The following is a 16,643-nucleotide window of genomic DNA, read 5'->3' as shown; positions in this document are numbered from 1 at the left end:
AATAAGGGGTAGAAAGGAGACATTGCAGGCAAAAGAGAAAAAGAGCAACCTGGACACTTTTAAATCAGCAATACAAATGTTTTGCCAGAGTAGCACATACAGCAATTGGTACACATTGGTTGTACTGTATAACTACTATAAAAAGTCGACGTTTCGATCCCGCGCTCTAAGATACAGTGGGATCATCATCAGGACTTTACACAATTACTATGCCTGGTACAAACAATAATACGCCTCCTAGTTAAGGGGCGGCGTGCTTATCGGAGCTTGGTCATGCCAGCTGTGGTGACATCATGAATACACTCTGTAAGTTCTTGTTCGGAGGATTTCCGTCCAGTACCGAGAAAGGGGTTTCCAAGTTTCAGTTCGCTAGTAATTATTGCCGTTGTCCACGATGGGAGACAGTTGAACACGTATGCTGCCGGATCGGCAAATCGTGAAGGAGAGCAGGCCACCGGACCAAATGCATGTGTCAGCCGTGTCAATGAAGACATCGTTCCTGCTTGCAACGGATCCAAGAATCCATCCGGGACCGCCTGCTCCCCTTCACGATTTGCCGATCCGGCAGCATACGTGTTCAACTGTCTCCCATCGTGGACGACGGCAATAATTACTAGCGAACTGAAACTTGGAAACCCCTTTCTCGGTACTGGACGGAAATCCTCCGAACAAGAACTTACAGAGTGTATTCATGATGTCACCACAGCTGACATAACCAAGCTCCGATAAGCACGCCGCCCCTTAACTAGGAGGCGCATCATTGTTTGTACCAGGCATAGTAATTGTGTAAAGTCCTGATGATGATCCCACTGTATCTTAGAGCGCGGGATCGAAACGTCGACCTTTTATAGTAGTTATACAGTACAACCAATGTGTACCAATTGCTGTATCTACTACTCTGGCAAAACACTTGTATTGCTGATTTAAAAGTGTCCAGGTTGCTCTTTTTCTCTTTTGCCTGCAATTTCTCCTTTCTCGTAACTACCCCTTATTCTTCAACCTTTTCTGCTCTGCGGTAAAGCACAGGACTGTGCTCTCTATTTCTTGTAATGTTGCTTATGCACTAAACATTTTTACCATTGTTATAAAATAAATTCCATGTCCGGCTGGACTTGGATGAAAATATAAGCGGCTCATCAAGGCTTGTCTTATTATCATTATGCTATATCTCTAAACTGCTTTGGACCACTGTCCTTTTGAAATCAGAGAAAGAAGCAGCATCACTGTGTGCTGTCGAAACGAGGCCACGAACCATCTGGTGAGGTGCCTATCCGTTCCCAGCACACAAATGCATTGGAATGTGAGATGAGTCTGGTGTTCGCTTGACATGTCTCCCCATCGGTTTCGTAGGGCACTAATCATGGCTGGGTATAACAAAAACTGTCTGGGGTGTAGCCCATCCTCATCTGCCAATGTGTCAAAGGGCAGCAAAACTGAATGTATGATGTTACCACGCGATCAAAATGATCGCGGTACATCACAACGTAGTTTTTACAACGCAAGTCCTTACTACGACTTGCGCTGTAGGGTGCTGGATTTAGGAATAGTATAATTTACGATTCCAACCCCAGCCTACGTACAGTAGGGAAGGTTTTGGAATAGTAAATCTACTATTCCTTAGTCTAGAGCGCCCTCCAGTGCAAGTCGTGGTAACGACTTGCGTTCTAAAAGCTGCGTTGTAATGGTACTTCGGTGTTTTGACAGCGTCGTAAAGGTTGTTAACCGCAAAACTCCATCTCTGTATAGGTCATCTAGCGTGTGGAGACCCGCTGCCCATCACGCAGATACCTCTGTGGACCGGGGGGGGGGGGGCAACAAAGGTAGTACTGGAGCGTAATGGGTCGTCAGTCTAGTGAGATGCAAGTTCCTATGATATGAACAGACTGCAACTACAAGCATTAGGGCGTCCGGCTGATGATTGCGGGCAAGGATGGAACAATGTGTGTAATTCTTGGAGCGTCCAGGGAGGTGAACATGTGGCTGTGTCATTGAGATGCAATCCTGCTAGCCACCTAGCCACCCATTGTAGCTGAGAGGCAAGATAATAATGCTCCATGTTGGGAACAGCTAACCCTCCCTGATCCGTGGGTAGCTATAATTTAGAAAGTGCTACTTGACAGCGTGATCCATTCCAGATAAAGTCTCTCATAGTACGCTTGATAGTTCGAAAAAGGGGGTAAGGGGGTGATATAGTGCGGCAGATTAGTGAAGTAATATAATAGCCGCGGGAGGACCACCATTTTTAAAAGTGCTATCCAACCCATAACAGATAAAGAGAATGTGCTCCTAAATAATATGAGACTGAATAGCCGATGTGGCCCTGCCAAGGTTTCCATCTAGAGGATCAGCAGGCTTGTGGTAAATTTGGATTCCTAGGTAACGGAAGGTATCAGGTTGCCACGCAACAGGAACACCACATAGCGTTAGGGCAGTTCGGGAGAGGTGGGTGCGAATGGAGATACACAGGACTTTGACCAATTCACCCTAAGACCGGAAATGGCGGCACAGTCGGACAACAGGCTGGCTAAGTCAGCAGGGACAGAGCCGAGGTCACAAAGGCAAAGTAGCAGATCTTCCACATATAGGGATACCACATGGGTATCATCTCCCAGGGATATACCCCAATCGGTCCCTCGCTTACAAAGGACAGCTGCTAGGGGCAGGATAGCCAGGGAGAAGAGGATAGGGGACAGTTGGCACCCGTGACTAGTGCCACAGCACACGGGAATGGGATTAGATATGTAAGAGCCCACCTTTACCCTAGCCTTCGGCACAGTGTAGAGCAGTCGCACCAGGCTGGTAAACTGGAGCCCAAATCCATAGCGTGGTAATACAACATATCTTCTCATAGTGTAAATGATCTCCTATACACCGGTGTGCGTTCATGAGTATCCACTAAAACTCTGATTGGTATTGCTCCATGCTGCTCAGAATGATGATGTCTAAACAAAATATAATTCTTCTATGGCTTATGGTGTAAGCTGTATGAAAACAATGCATTTATAGTTACTTAAATAAAATAAAATAGGATAACAGTCTTGGTGACATAATGCTTTAAATGCTTTAAAAAATATTCATGTGGCGGGCCCAGAGGGGAGGTATGTTATTCTATATGGGAAATTGGATGGAAAAGAAATATGTATTCACGTGTATGCCCCTAATGCGGATTGTCCCTCTTTCTTTCCTACCCTGATGGAAGTGGTGTTTCCATACTTGGGTGCACCAATACTATCGTCAGGAGACATTAATTGTGTCCTCGATGGCTCACTGGACCTTGAGCCCCGAGCCCATGCCAAGCCCCGATTGACTGGGACAATACAAGATATTCTAGACGGCATGCACTTGTGTGAAATATGGTGGGAACGTTACCTAACAAAAATATTGTTTTCCTGTCACTCCCCAGCATCTGGAACTTTTAGTCGTTTAGACTATTGGTTCTTCTCGGGTGAACTTACGCCTGGGGTGCAAGGGATAACCTATATACCTAGATACCTCTCTGATCACTCGCCTGTGTTGATAAGCCTTGTAGGGGCCAGGGTTCGCTTGGCGATATCCCTCTGGCGCCTTGGTACCGAGGCCTTGAGGGAGCCCCCATTTGTAGCTACACTCTTAGATGCTTTGGGGGCTACTTGGAGGAGAATTGGAGGTCTACCTTGAGCCGAGCACTTGAGAGGGAGGCCATGAAAGTCGTCCCTAGGGGCGTATGTATTAAGAGGTCTTTTGGGGTCCGATGTCAATTGGAAAAAGACATAGCCACACAAGAGGCAACGTTGGGTAAATTGGAAGCGGCGCTCCCTGAGGCCCCTCACACTATGACGGAGTGGTGTGCCACCTGGGAAGCCTTATTAGCAGATTTGCGCAGGTTGGAGAAACATACACATACTGCATACCGACAATGCCTACACATGGAAGGAGACAAAACAGGAGCTTTGTTGGCTCGAATGGTAAAACGGGAGTCGCCCACATCCCCCATCTTGCAGCTCCAGGATAACAGCGGGAAAATGGTACACACACACACACAAGGCTCTGGCTAGGCATGTCCCTTCGCAGGAGGCAGACGAGCCTTCCTGGCTTCTGTTGAGCTCCCCCAGTTGGATCTGGTGGTGACTGAGGATCTGAGTGCCCCAAATAATAGGGAAGAGATCATGATAGCTATCCAACATCTCAAATCTGCTAAAAGCATTGGAAGTGTTGGGTTACCGGTGGAGTTCTATCAGAGGTGCGCTCCCCTGCTGGTTGACCGCCTACTGAAGGTCTCTGACAAAGCACTCACTGTTGGCACTTTACCGCCTTCCATATGAGAGGCCTTGGTGGCCATGATACCAAAACCTGACAGAGATCCTTTACCGGCCAATCCCTATGGGTCGATTTCGCTTCTAAATTCAGATGTGAAAATACTTTGTGTGATTTTGGAGGCACAACTTCTCCCAAATGTGTCCCACCTTATCCATACAGATCAGGTGGGGTTTATATTTAAGCATAGTACTACTCATAATCTGTGACGCCTGATGGAGGATGATTATGCTCTGGCCCTGTTGGACATCGAAGATGCCTTCAATTCGGTTGACTGGCCCTATGTTTGGCAAGTTCTCCAGTGGGTAGGAGTGGGAGAGGGGGTTTCTCAAATGGGTCCAACTGCTCTACTCGGCCCCTATGGCCAAGAGTAGGAAGCTTGGTATCTAAATCTTTTGCCCTTTGCCGGGGCACCTGTCAGAGCTGCCCGTTTCCATGGCTGTTGTTCGCGGTGGCTATCGAACCTTAGGCAGCTGCCCTGCAAGAACGGATGGGACCCTGGGGATTAAGCTGGGGGAGATCAATCATGTGGTCTCACTTTATGCTGATGATACGCTAGTTTACCTCTGGCGGCTGGCATGTTTGGTGCCTCTTTCCTTTGCTAGCTACAAAAATTTGGAGCTGTTTTGGATCTCCGTATCAATCCAGGGAAATCCAAACTGATCCCTATAGGCAGACTGGCGGTGACACCGCATTCTGAGATACCACAGGAGGGGTTACCGTGGGTGAATGAGGGAGCGAGATACTTGTTGATCCGACTGGCAAATACAGCCTCTTCGTATCTAGATCTTAACATCAGAAGAAAGATTAAAGGTTTACTTGGCTGCAAACGATTTTGGCGTGACCTACCGCTATCCCTAATAGGCCAGATTGCAATTATAATAAAAATGATTATCCTACCCGATGTCTGTACGCATTACAACACTCGCTCTACATAGTTCCAAGGCACTACTTCTAGACACATAGGGCCATATGTATCGTTCCAAATTGCAATCGCAATTGGGCTTGGTGGTGTGTATTAATGAAAAACTGCCTTGCAAAATAAGGAATGCAAAAACAACAGTTGATGGACAGAATGCAGAACAATGTCATACATTCACCCATTCAACTGTTGTTTTTGCAATTGTCACCCCGAGTGGGATGGGTATGCTCAGACGTGAGTCCCATGCTCTCCACACCACTGGAGTCAAGCTATCCTGGCTGAAGACGGTTGATAGCCAGAAACAGGTCCTAGGATGCTTGATTCCGGTCCAGGAAAGACATGGCTTGGCAGTTCGGGCTGGACTGTTCCCATGAGGCACAGGGTCAAGGCTGATTTGCATGGGTCATGTCTGAACTGGGGTGGTGTGGAGTGCTAAAAAACGATGGATTTAGGGCCAGATCTCTGTACTGGGGTGAATGTATGACATTGTTCTGCATTCTGTCCATCAACTGTTTTTGCAATTGCAAAATAAGGAATCGCTAAATTTGATATTCCCTATTTAGCGATTGCATTTAAAGAATCGCAAATTGCGATTCCTTAAATACAATGTAGGAAGCACAGAAAAATGCGATTTGACTGTAAGGAATCTCAAATTACCACCAACTTCAAGTTCGTGGTAATTTGAGATTTCTTTACAAAATTCACTTTTTTGCGCCATGTGGCGTACATACATGCCCTTAGGGCATGTATGTGCGCCACATGTGCACACATACATATTTCAGGGGTACAACAGGGTGTCCTTTTGGCACCTTGGCGCCTTTGAAATTGCATTCTCAATTTGCGATTCTCTAATTGCTAATCGCAAATTGAGAATGCCTTCCCGTTCATTCCTATGGGCCTCCTAGCCCATAGGAATGAATGGGAAGGTATTCCTTATTTGCGAATCTCAATTTGCGATTCGCAAATAAGGAATATGAGATTTGCAAAATTATTTGCAAATCCCACATACATAGCATTTTGCGATTCTCAAATTGCGATTCTCTAAAAATCCCAATTTGAGAATCTCAAAACAACATTTTGATACATATGGCCCCAGATGGCCTACTTGCAGTCCTCCTGTGTGGTATTAAGCGCAGGAGAGTATGCCTGGCAACACAACAAAGAACATGGGGTAAAGGAGGGCTTGAGGTTCCTTGTTTAGAGTTTTACTATATGCCATCCCAATTACAGCACACAGTGCATTGGCTGGACAGTGAAGATAACTGGGAGAGGCGACTCTTGGCGGACATGTGCAGCGGGCGCCCTTTGCAGGATCTCCTGATGCTTCGTACTGGGATCCCCATATCGCTTCCATACATTGTAGGACATGTGGCTATAACTTGGGAAAACGTGGTACGGAGGGTGGTGCAACATGCCCCTCATGACCCAGATATGCCTCTTTTGGCAATGCGTCCATTCGCTTGTATGTATGTAGATAGGAAATTTATTACAGGCGAGGAAGCGACAGCCACCTTTAATTTGGGAACAGGGTAGTTACCACACTACGAAAAGATATCGAGAGTAGCACAGGAGATCTGACTGCCGTTACTGGAGGAGCCCCCCAGTACTAATACACTAAAAGTGATGCTATATATGGCGCAGGGTAGTTGATTGGTGTTCCATCTTTACAGAGCCTTACGAGATGATGCACCATGTGGGACTCTGCCTGTTCAGTCGAAATGGGATGTATTAGTTCAGGAACCTCTGTCGGAAGGAGAATTGCTAAGGGTTCATGAAGGGGTTTAGAATGTGAGTTCCAATGCTTGGTTTAAGCTCCTTCAATACAACCTTGTTCATGAGGTATAGCTCACCCCATAAACATTACATATGATCTACCCAGCTTGCACAGATGAATGTCCAAAGTGTAGATCGCGGGCACCAGACTTTTCCCATATGATTTGGGCTTGTTCAACACTACTCTAATTATTGGGAAAATGTACTTGCACACCTCCGGAGGGCCACAGGTTGGGTGACCCTAGGGAGATCCTACAAGTGTTGCTTGGTTTGTTACCTACACCAAAACACAAGAAGCTAAGTAGATGTTTTGTTCTCCTGGGGTTAGTATTAGCAAAGAGATGCATTCCTATAGGATGGCTTCGACCTATGCCCCCACAAACAGACGAATGGGTAAGGGAAATGTGTGAGTGGGCGACTGCGGAAGCAATACAAATGAAATTTGCCCGGAAGGATGAAAAGCTTGCTTACGATTTCCAGGCATGGTCTTATATGTTATCAGAACTAAGAGACCCACAATCCCCGGGTATTCGGGAGACTGTAGGTGAGGAGGAAACACAACTGGTGCCGAAGTATCATGAGGAGCTATAGCCAAGAAGCGATAGCTAAAATCTCAATGTGCTGCCCAAGACAAACATGTATATCTTAACGCCTTTCCTTACTTAATGGCCTAGCATGGAGGAGGAAGGGGGGTGTTACAAAGCAGACTCCATCATCGCACCCCATCTCCGTGATGTCATCAACTGCTCCTTCATCTCTGCCACCTTCCCAGAAAGCTGGAAACATGCCGAAGTCAGCGCCCTCCTGAAGAAACTCACAGCAGACCCATCTGAACTTAAAAACTACCGCCCCATATCCCTCCTCCCATTCCCGGCCAAAGTCATTGAGAAAGCTGTCAATAGCCAACTCGCCGCCTTCCTCGAATCCAACAACTCCCTCGATCCCTCACAGTCCGGCTTTCGAGCCAAACACAGCACCGAAACCGCCCTCATCGCAGCAACAGATGACATCCGAACACTACTGGACAACGGAGAAACAGTGGCCCTCATCCTACTCGACCTCTCTGCCGCCTTCAACACTGTCTGCCACAGTACACTCATACAACGCCTCAGCAACATCGGCATAAAAGGAAAAGCCTTGGACTGGATCATCTCGTTCCTAGCTGGAAGAACTCAGAGTCCGACTTCCCCCATTCAATTCAGAGGCCACCGAAGTCATCTGCGGTGTACTACAAGTTTCATCACTCAGTCCCACCCTCTTCAACGTCTACATGAGTCCACTCGCTTCCATCGCGCGTCAACACAACCTTAACATCATCTCCTACGCTGACGACACCTAACTGATTCTTTCCCTCACCAAAGACCCCGACACCGCCAAAACCAATCTTCTCGAAAGCATGAAAGAAGTAGCCGTATGGATGAAAGACAGCCGCCTTAAACTTAACTCTGACAAAACGGAAGTGCTCATCCTAGGACCAACCCCCGCTGCCTGGAACGACTCATGGTGGCCCTCGGATCTGGGCTCAGCACCCATACCCACGGACCACGCACGTAACCTTGGCTTCATCCTAGACTCTTCACTCTCGATGACCAATCAAGTCAACGCCGTCTCATCCTCCTGCTTCAATGTACTTCGTATGCTCAAAACAATCTTCCATAGGATCCCCGCCGAGACAAGAAAGACTGTCACCCACGCACTGGTTACGAGTCGACTTGACTACGGAAACACCCTCTACGCCGGAATTACAGCCAAATTACAGAAAAAACTCCAACGCATCCAAAACGCATCAGCGAGACTCATTTTGGACATCCCTCGCCAAGATCACATTACCGGCCACCTGAAAGACCTCCACTGGCTTCCCGTCAACAAGAGAATAACATTCCGTCTCCTCACTCACGCACACAAGGCCCTCTACAAACTAGGGCCCGAATGCCTCAACACTCGACTATCCTTCTACACACCCACCCGCCAACTAAGATCATCCAATCAAAGCCTCGCCGCAGTTCCGCGTATCCAAAGATCCACCATGGGAGGTAGATCCTTCTCCTACCTGGCAGCCAAGACCTGGAACTCTCTCCCCACTCACCTCCGCCTCACACAGAACCACATCTCCTTCAGAAAAGAGCTTAAAACCTGGCTATTCGATAAATAATGAACCCCCTCCCCAAGCGCCTTGAGACCCTCTGGGTGAGTAGTGCGCTATATAAATTCTTGAACTTGAACTTATGTTGAAAGTTGGCATGGGTCACCGTGGACAGAATGAAGAAATTGATTATGTTTGCCTATGTATCACCATTGCAAGAAAACAAATGTAATGTTGTTTCTTCCTCTTTTCATATCCTTATCCGAGAAATGAATTCTTCTGTATATGGGTTTGATAGGTTGCCATCATTCCCTTCTCTCCCCCCGGCGGATAGCTGGAGACTTACTGATGATATAATTTACTTCCCATTGTCACTGTCAGGGAGGAAGGATGGGATGGGGAGCCTGATTTCACTTCAGTGTATTCCTTTGAAATAATGTCTGTGTAATTCCTAAATACCAATAAAGTTAATTTTAAAAAAGTGACACAAAGCAGTCAGGCATAAATCAAAGTCAATGTGTAAAGTATTTAATCTGTATACACAGTAGAAAAATCTTACAAAATACAATAACAGTTCACAAACAGTTTTAAAAGTAAGAGAAAAATATTATGAGCAAAAGAAGACCGAAACAACAAAAATCCAATCATGGGAACCAGAGAATTGTTTTTTTTGAAGACTTAAGTGAAAATAGCGTCAAAAAGGACGAACTGTCAATGGAAATCTATGGAAGTGGTAGGCTGGGACTTGGGTGTGCTTTAAGACTGACTGACTGTGAAAGAAGCCTACTAGGACACAATGAATGGATTGGTCCCAGTTTAATTCTAGAAGACAGAAAAGTTTGAGTAAGTTCCTAAGTGTCAAGCAGCTGATCTGTGACGGCATCTCTAATTTTGTACACTCATCGGGCTAGTCCCCCCTCCCTCTTTTAACAATTTCTCTAACATAAGTTGGCTTTCTCCCTGTTGTCACAGAATCGCCACAGAAGCAGTTTTCATCAGACCTCCTTCCGTGATGCTCGACACCAGGGGTTTTCATTTAATTCTCTCTAAACAACACGTGTGCCCTCCCTCCCCTGCAGCTCGGATCATATCCGCTGCCCTTCCATACTGATACCTAACAAGTAAGTTTCCCACCAACGTTTTATTCTATGAACACGCCCCAATTAAATGTAACCATCTCAAACTCCCTTCTCTTACATCCGTCATAGAAACATCAAGATTCGTTATATTTCAGCGCGAGACACCACAGTGCTTAGGCTCGCACTCTGAATGGTTCCTTTCGTAAGTTCCATTGCATTTACTATGTCCACAATTTGGTGCTCAAATTAACTACAGGAAAACCACAATCTTGTCTCTCCTATCCGGCTCAAACTACGATGCAGGCGACGCAACTCGCACCAACTCATGTTGGCCTTACCTCCACCAGTTCATCCTTATTTGGCCTCATACCGTCTTGATGACCTTTACCAAATCTGCACTATCCATATTTATTATCATCTACCTTATAACCCTGTAATTTAACTATATTAGGCCCTTATTGCTCTGACCTTACTACCTCCTCTTTCTTTTGTTTTCCAGTGATTTCAGGTGTTCACACACCTGTCCTGAAGAGTATCTCAAATGTTTGAGATCGAAACGCCGTCAACCCCATAACTATATTTAACTCCTGGTTTTACTATATAAATTCATTTATATGAGTTCACTGTTATGCTTTTTAAGAGTTGCCTGTTTTTACTTTTCCTTCACTCATCATTTTCACTTACCTGTGAGCACTCGATCATAAAAAAAAAACAATAAAAAAAATAATATATTGGGAAAAATATATTGGGAAAAAATATCTTGATGTACTGCACTGTATACTTTAATTGCATTATACACTAAACTGTTTGGAAGTTGTTTCACTTTAGAATGTTTGCATTTCCATAACATTGTATATTATAGAGTCACAATCAAAACGTACGGAACCTATTTTAATTGGTTTTCCTTTCTCAAAAAAGGGAACATATACGGGACTACAGGCCCGTTTGAACCACTGTTCGTAAAACATATTTCATATACCCCAGGTTCTTCAATTGTGGGGTTTTGAAAAATATAGTCCACACTCAAGAGGCTCACCAACAGCACTAATACCAATGGAATTGAGCATTAGCTGCTCTATCATCCTAAGGTAATTTTTCCTACCTTCTACCCCAGCCATGATCACTCCTTTACCTACTCATTTTTAATAACATGTATAACCTTTTTCTTTTCAATTGTTCAAGGCTGAACAGTACTTTATGTATTCACATTGATTTTTCGCAGCAAATTTTACTTCCAAAATGTACTACAATTCAAATTGACCTCAAGGTTAACCATTGTTACTGTATATATATCTCTACAATTTCAGCAGTGGAGGGCTCTGTGGGGATGTTTCTTCCTCAAAAGAGATAGAGTCCCTTTTTGCTTTAAGCAAATGTTGGCACCTTTTAGGGGTCAGAGCACATACACTATGCAATGGGCAGCAATGTTCTTGTGTTAGAGTTTAAGATTACCAGCAGGTGAGTTCCAAAAAATACAAAACTAGGGGTGACCACCCAAAAAGGTGTCACCTTGCAACAGGATCCAATTGGAGAAAAGGCTGTCCATAGAGTCCAGTGAAGGAGAAAAAGTATCAGAGGGCATAGGATGGGTTAGGAAACTAAGCGGTTGCAGTCGGTGCCACTAGCAAGAAGGCGTAGGGAGGGAGATCTGTTTGGGCTTCAATAAGTGCAGAAAAGGTCAACCTGGCTAAAAGGTATTGAGATATACCAGTGCGGGTGAGGTTGACTAGGGTGTGACAGGTGACTAAAGAGCTGGGGCAATATTAAAACATCTAAATTGAAGGGTATTACCACCTCAGTCGGCAAGAATGGTCCAACATCCTTTTCATTTGATATAATAATTACATTTTTACGCCCATTCATCATGGACGTAGGTTACACAGACTAGACTTTCAATATTTCAAATTAGCATGGTTTTTGTGTATGTGTATGGGTACCCTGAGTGTTATGTAGGTTCGTTGAATTTTATTTATTTGAAAGAAAACTCTGTCTCCAACACTCAACAAAAAGTTATTCACCCTTATGCTGTTACGGATTCTTTTATTTATTGAAGCAAATGTATGTAACACTCTCAATATGAAAAATGGATGTGAGTTTCTGGTCAAATCTTCAGCAAGGTCATACACCTAAAGAGGGAGGGTCATTAATTCTAAATAACGGCACGATGTTTTAGGAAAGAGACTTGCTGTGTTAAGCATCATATACTATTAAAATTCTTGGTTGGGAAGGGGATCCCACATTAACTTGCCTAGTACACTGATCCCTAGTGTATGTTTGTTACACCTCTGACTCTCTTTATACCCTCTCTTTTCGCCACCCTTCACAGGAAGCTCATTTCTGGGTTTTAATGGCCTCCAACAGTTGCAAGCATGTGGACGGTGCCCCCTGCTGCTCTCATGGTTGCTCGGTGACGTCACAGAGTGTTCACCAAACACTGGATGAGATGGACTTCGAAAGAGGTAAAAAGAGTCTGTGGTCTGTTAGAAGGACATGCCTGCTTTCTTTAAGTGAGATTTCAACTGGTGAGCTGGGCAGACAATTCCATAATGGCCCATGGGCTCTAGTCTTGTGGTGCTTGGTGTGTGCTATTCATTATCATTATAAATGCAGTGCCCCAATTGGGCTCTTAAGAGGCTTTTTGCCCTGACTGTGGAGAGCTGAGGTATGACTCAGAGCATTTTCACGGGACCGTCGATTGTTGCAAGGTACAGGTCTGGAGCAAAGTTAATTACTGGTGTAAACCACTGCTGATGTGACACAAACAATACTGTATATTGTATCACGTGGCACATTATTTTAATATTTTGGAACTTCTAGTTTTCTGAGTTGCATTTTTTCTGGCGAGGTATTTCCACAGTAAGACTTATTAATTACATCAGTTATAACAAATATGTTTCAGTTGTTCGTCCACGGTTTCAGTCAGATCTCATTTTTCTGATGCACCAATAGATGATTTGCAGTGGAGGAGAAATAGTGCTCCTGGGTACGGTTGTCAAACACTGACCTATTTGAATTGTTAAGGAGTTCTTTTAAGATGCATATATAACCAATAAAATGTTTGTTAAAGTCACAATTTAGATCTGTTATTGAAAGGTTTTCATGAGGAAAGGACCTGTGCCTCCCCTTTCTCCAACTCAGTAGGTGTGGGTCAGGCTCATTTCCAATGTGTTCAAAGTTTATTAACCACCTTTGGTTGGGAGGAAGGAAGACCACGGGGTCTCGTACTTGGCCTGGATATAATAGGAGGGGAGGATTACATATTTTCTAACAGGTACTGTCGTTGTTGTCTCTAATCTGTTTTATACCAGCAAAAGAGAAACATAACATAAACTCAGGGAGCACAACTTAATGAAGAAACTCTTCTTCATCATGTTTTCATATAATTAATTGTGATTGTAAAATGTACCTTTAATCCCAAACGTTTGTCTGAAAGGGGTTACTCTAGCCGTTCTTTAACCTTTTGCACACAAAGCCCTGCCCTTTACCGTCTGGAATATTGGTTCCACATGTCTTCTTGCCCCCCCTTTAAGATGTTCGCCCCTCTGCATTCTGATTTTTTTTGTCCTCAAAATTAGACTAATGTACCTCATATCAGTAGTTGTAAAATAATCCTTGAGAAAAGTTCCTTGGATACAGATGGCGATCCTTCCTATGCCAATAGTTAGAAAGTAAATGTGGAGAAATGGGGTAATGTCACCTGGTTAAATGTAGCACCACATCCCTGCCCATTGAGTACCCCCTATGCCTGGAGCATGAGAGCCCATTTGGCCCAATTATTCTGGGTGTCATCAATCCCTATGTAGTACGTCTTCTGTCTCTTATGTCCAAACCTTTTCATGGCTTGCTAAGTTCTTGTGCCTACACTCAATTTTCATGCTTAGCTAATCATGAGGCCGGTCGTATTCCAGATCTAATTATCACATTATGATGCTTCATCTCATGTACCCTCGTCCCACCTTCTGGCAGGTCAGACCACTTTCTGGTTGAGTTTGCATTACTAACTGCTTAAATCTACAGATTCACACAGACTCCAGAGATCAGTAAAAGTGGCCGCAGCAGGACTTCTACCACAGTCGTCTGTGAATGCTGGTTTCACACAGGACAGTCCCTCAGCCAAATTCATTGCATGTTGCATTCGTGTTCAATATTGGATATACTGTCACGTGTTTCTTATAGATTGATTAGCACTCAAATTAAATTCTCTCTCCTTGGTTTAATGACCCTCTAACCAAGTTAAATTGAAATGAAATGAAAGACTAATTGCACCAAATATATTTGGAGATGTAACAATGACTCCCAATAGCAATTAAAATATATACAAAAAAAATTAGCTATTAGAGAAGCTCATCCACAGTACTCCTCATGCAGAATTCCCGCAGCTAATAACAAATAAAAAGCCTTGTTTAAAATCTTTAATGGTTCTATCCATGATTCTACCAAAGATATTCCTGAGGAGTTGCGTCTCTTATCCACTTCATCTTTCGTGCTGAAATGATTTCTACTCCATAGACATAATAGATCATTCGACATTACTTCAATTACTACAATGCAAATACGGCTCATCCCTGCATCTATTTCTGTGAGATTTCTTCTTTGCTGACAAATATCATGATATGCCATCTCTTTGATATTCAAATTCATGGTCGTGTTCTGGGTTTCTTTAAAGACTGACATTGTACTCCCCCTTCTTGAAGAAACCGGGTTAAATCTATCCAGTGCTAGTAACTATTGTCGTATCACATTTTTCTCGACAATCTCCAAGATTCTGCAGTCTTATGTATCCAGATCACTATTCTTATCTCTACGAAATTATGATGTGCTTGATGAAGCACAAGCAAGGTTTCGGTCCAGCTGAGAAACCGAAACCATTATCATTACAGTGCTAGATGACTTCATGGTAGTGTCAGCGCTCCTATTCTGCTCGACCTTTTGGTGGCCATTGACACTGTCGAGCATATGCTTCTATTAGATTAATTTCACCTCGCCGCTACTGTAAGCACTGTTAACATGGTTCCGTTTTTTCCTAGAAAGCAGCACTTGGGCCTTTTCTTTCTTCTCTTTGTAGGATAACGTGATATCCAGAGGGTCTCTTCCTTTTGCTTTTTTAATCTGTACCTTAGGCCACATGCTGTCCTTTCCTTCTTTCATAATTTCAACTATCCATCTGTGCAGATTACACTAACTATTAGATTGAAGGCTTCAGCATTGTGTTTCAGAACTAAGAATGTGCATGGGATATCACTGGTTGAAACAACACAGACACAACAGAGATGTTGATTACTCGTAAGAACCCCAACCTCTGACATCCTTCTTTACGGACTTCTGATTTTGGAGCATGCCGAATGCCTTCTAATTTAGAGAAAAGTCCAGGATTAGAACTCGATTTTTTTCAGTTCAAATGAATTGTCAAGTTGCCTCTGTTATCATTGTGCACCTTTCATGTTAGGAAATTTGGCCTATTCTTCCTTATCTTTCTGAATATAACGCCCATGCTACTATACGGCATTGATTGGATACAGAGTAGATTAATGTACTGGTGTCTTCTTTCAATCTATACAAAATCAAGCTATTCGCACTGTCACTTGTGACCGTCAGTTTTGTTGGTCCTGTTCCAGTTTAAACAACTTTACATTCGTTGCCCATGCAAGCTCGAATCTGTTTGAACATGCTATGCATTGTGCATCCCTTGTATCTTTTTCAAAGGTCTATGCATTGTTCATCACTCCCACTATTTAGTAACAGCTAAATGTATGTCCAACTGCTCGCTTAGACCGATTGGAATACCCCTTTCTTTAAACCGGTTACTCATACACAATTCTAGATTTTATAAGGTCCATATGGGTGAACCTGGCTTCTCAGTGTTGGACTCATCTGTGTGGAATTCTTTGACATATAGTCTGAGGTCTACCACTGCTCATTATTACTTCAGGAAAGATTTACAAATTCTTTTAGTCCTTCTGTGGGTATTACAGTGCTCGCTAAATCGCTATAAATATGACTGGACAGCTTGCACATTCCCCAAAAAGTGAAATAAGAAGAGTAAACAACGGTGATAGGCTTCATGAACAAAGCTTCCATACCTATTTTATTTCCTGTGATCAAGGACCATGTGCCCAGTGAGGCCACACAGTTGTAATGCCCACCAGTGGCCTACGCCTTTGAATAGGGACCAAAAATAAAAGTTCAAAGGGACCAAAAATAAAAGTTCAAAGCAACACTAGGAACTCGGTAATGGAAAAGATAATGCTGCAGAGATCTTTGAGTAATGAGAAAACTACCTAAGACTAGGAGCTTGAGAGTACTTTGCTTTACCCACTCAAAGGCCCCACTCCTTCTTTTGAAGTTAGTCTTGCCAGTTTGTTCCTCTTTTGTTTACCAGCGGGTGAACATTCTATGTATGGGTGAAATCCAGTTCGGGAAGGGTGTGTTTTGTGATTAGGGGATGCTAAAGGCCTAAGCCCAGAGAAAGGATTATGTTTAGTATATTTTATTC

At 43.8% G+C, this 16,643-nt stretch overlaps 1 protein-coding gene across 1 annotated transcript in view; it reads left to right on the top strand.

Annotated features, from left to right (window-relative positions):
* Nucleotides 1-16,643, top strand: part of ANKRD39 (ankyrin repeat domain 39) — a 120,067-nt gene that overhangs the window by 12,296 nt on the left and 91,128 nt on the right. Inside the window, exon 2 of the mRNA XM_086943354.1 lies at nt 12,477-12,609. Coding sequence (XP_086799480.1) covers nt 12,477-12,609 — 133 coding nt within the window. The remainder of the gene's footprint in view (nt 1-12,476; nt 12,610-16,643) is intronic.

This window comes from Lissotriton vulgaris, chromosome 11, assembly GCF_964263255.1.
Source record: "Lissotriton vulgaris chromosome 11, aLisVul1.2, whole genome shotgun sequence".
Classification (NCBI taxonomy): domain Eukaryota; kingdom Metazoa; phylum Chordata; class Amphibia; order Caudata; family Salamandridae; genus Lissotriton; species Lissotriton vulgaris.
Note: the sequence above shows the minus strand (reverse complement) of the source record. Positions and strands in the feature narration are given on the sequence as shown.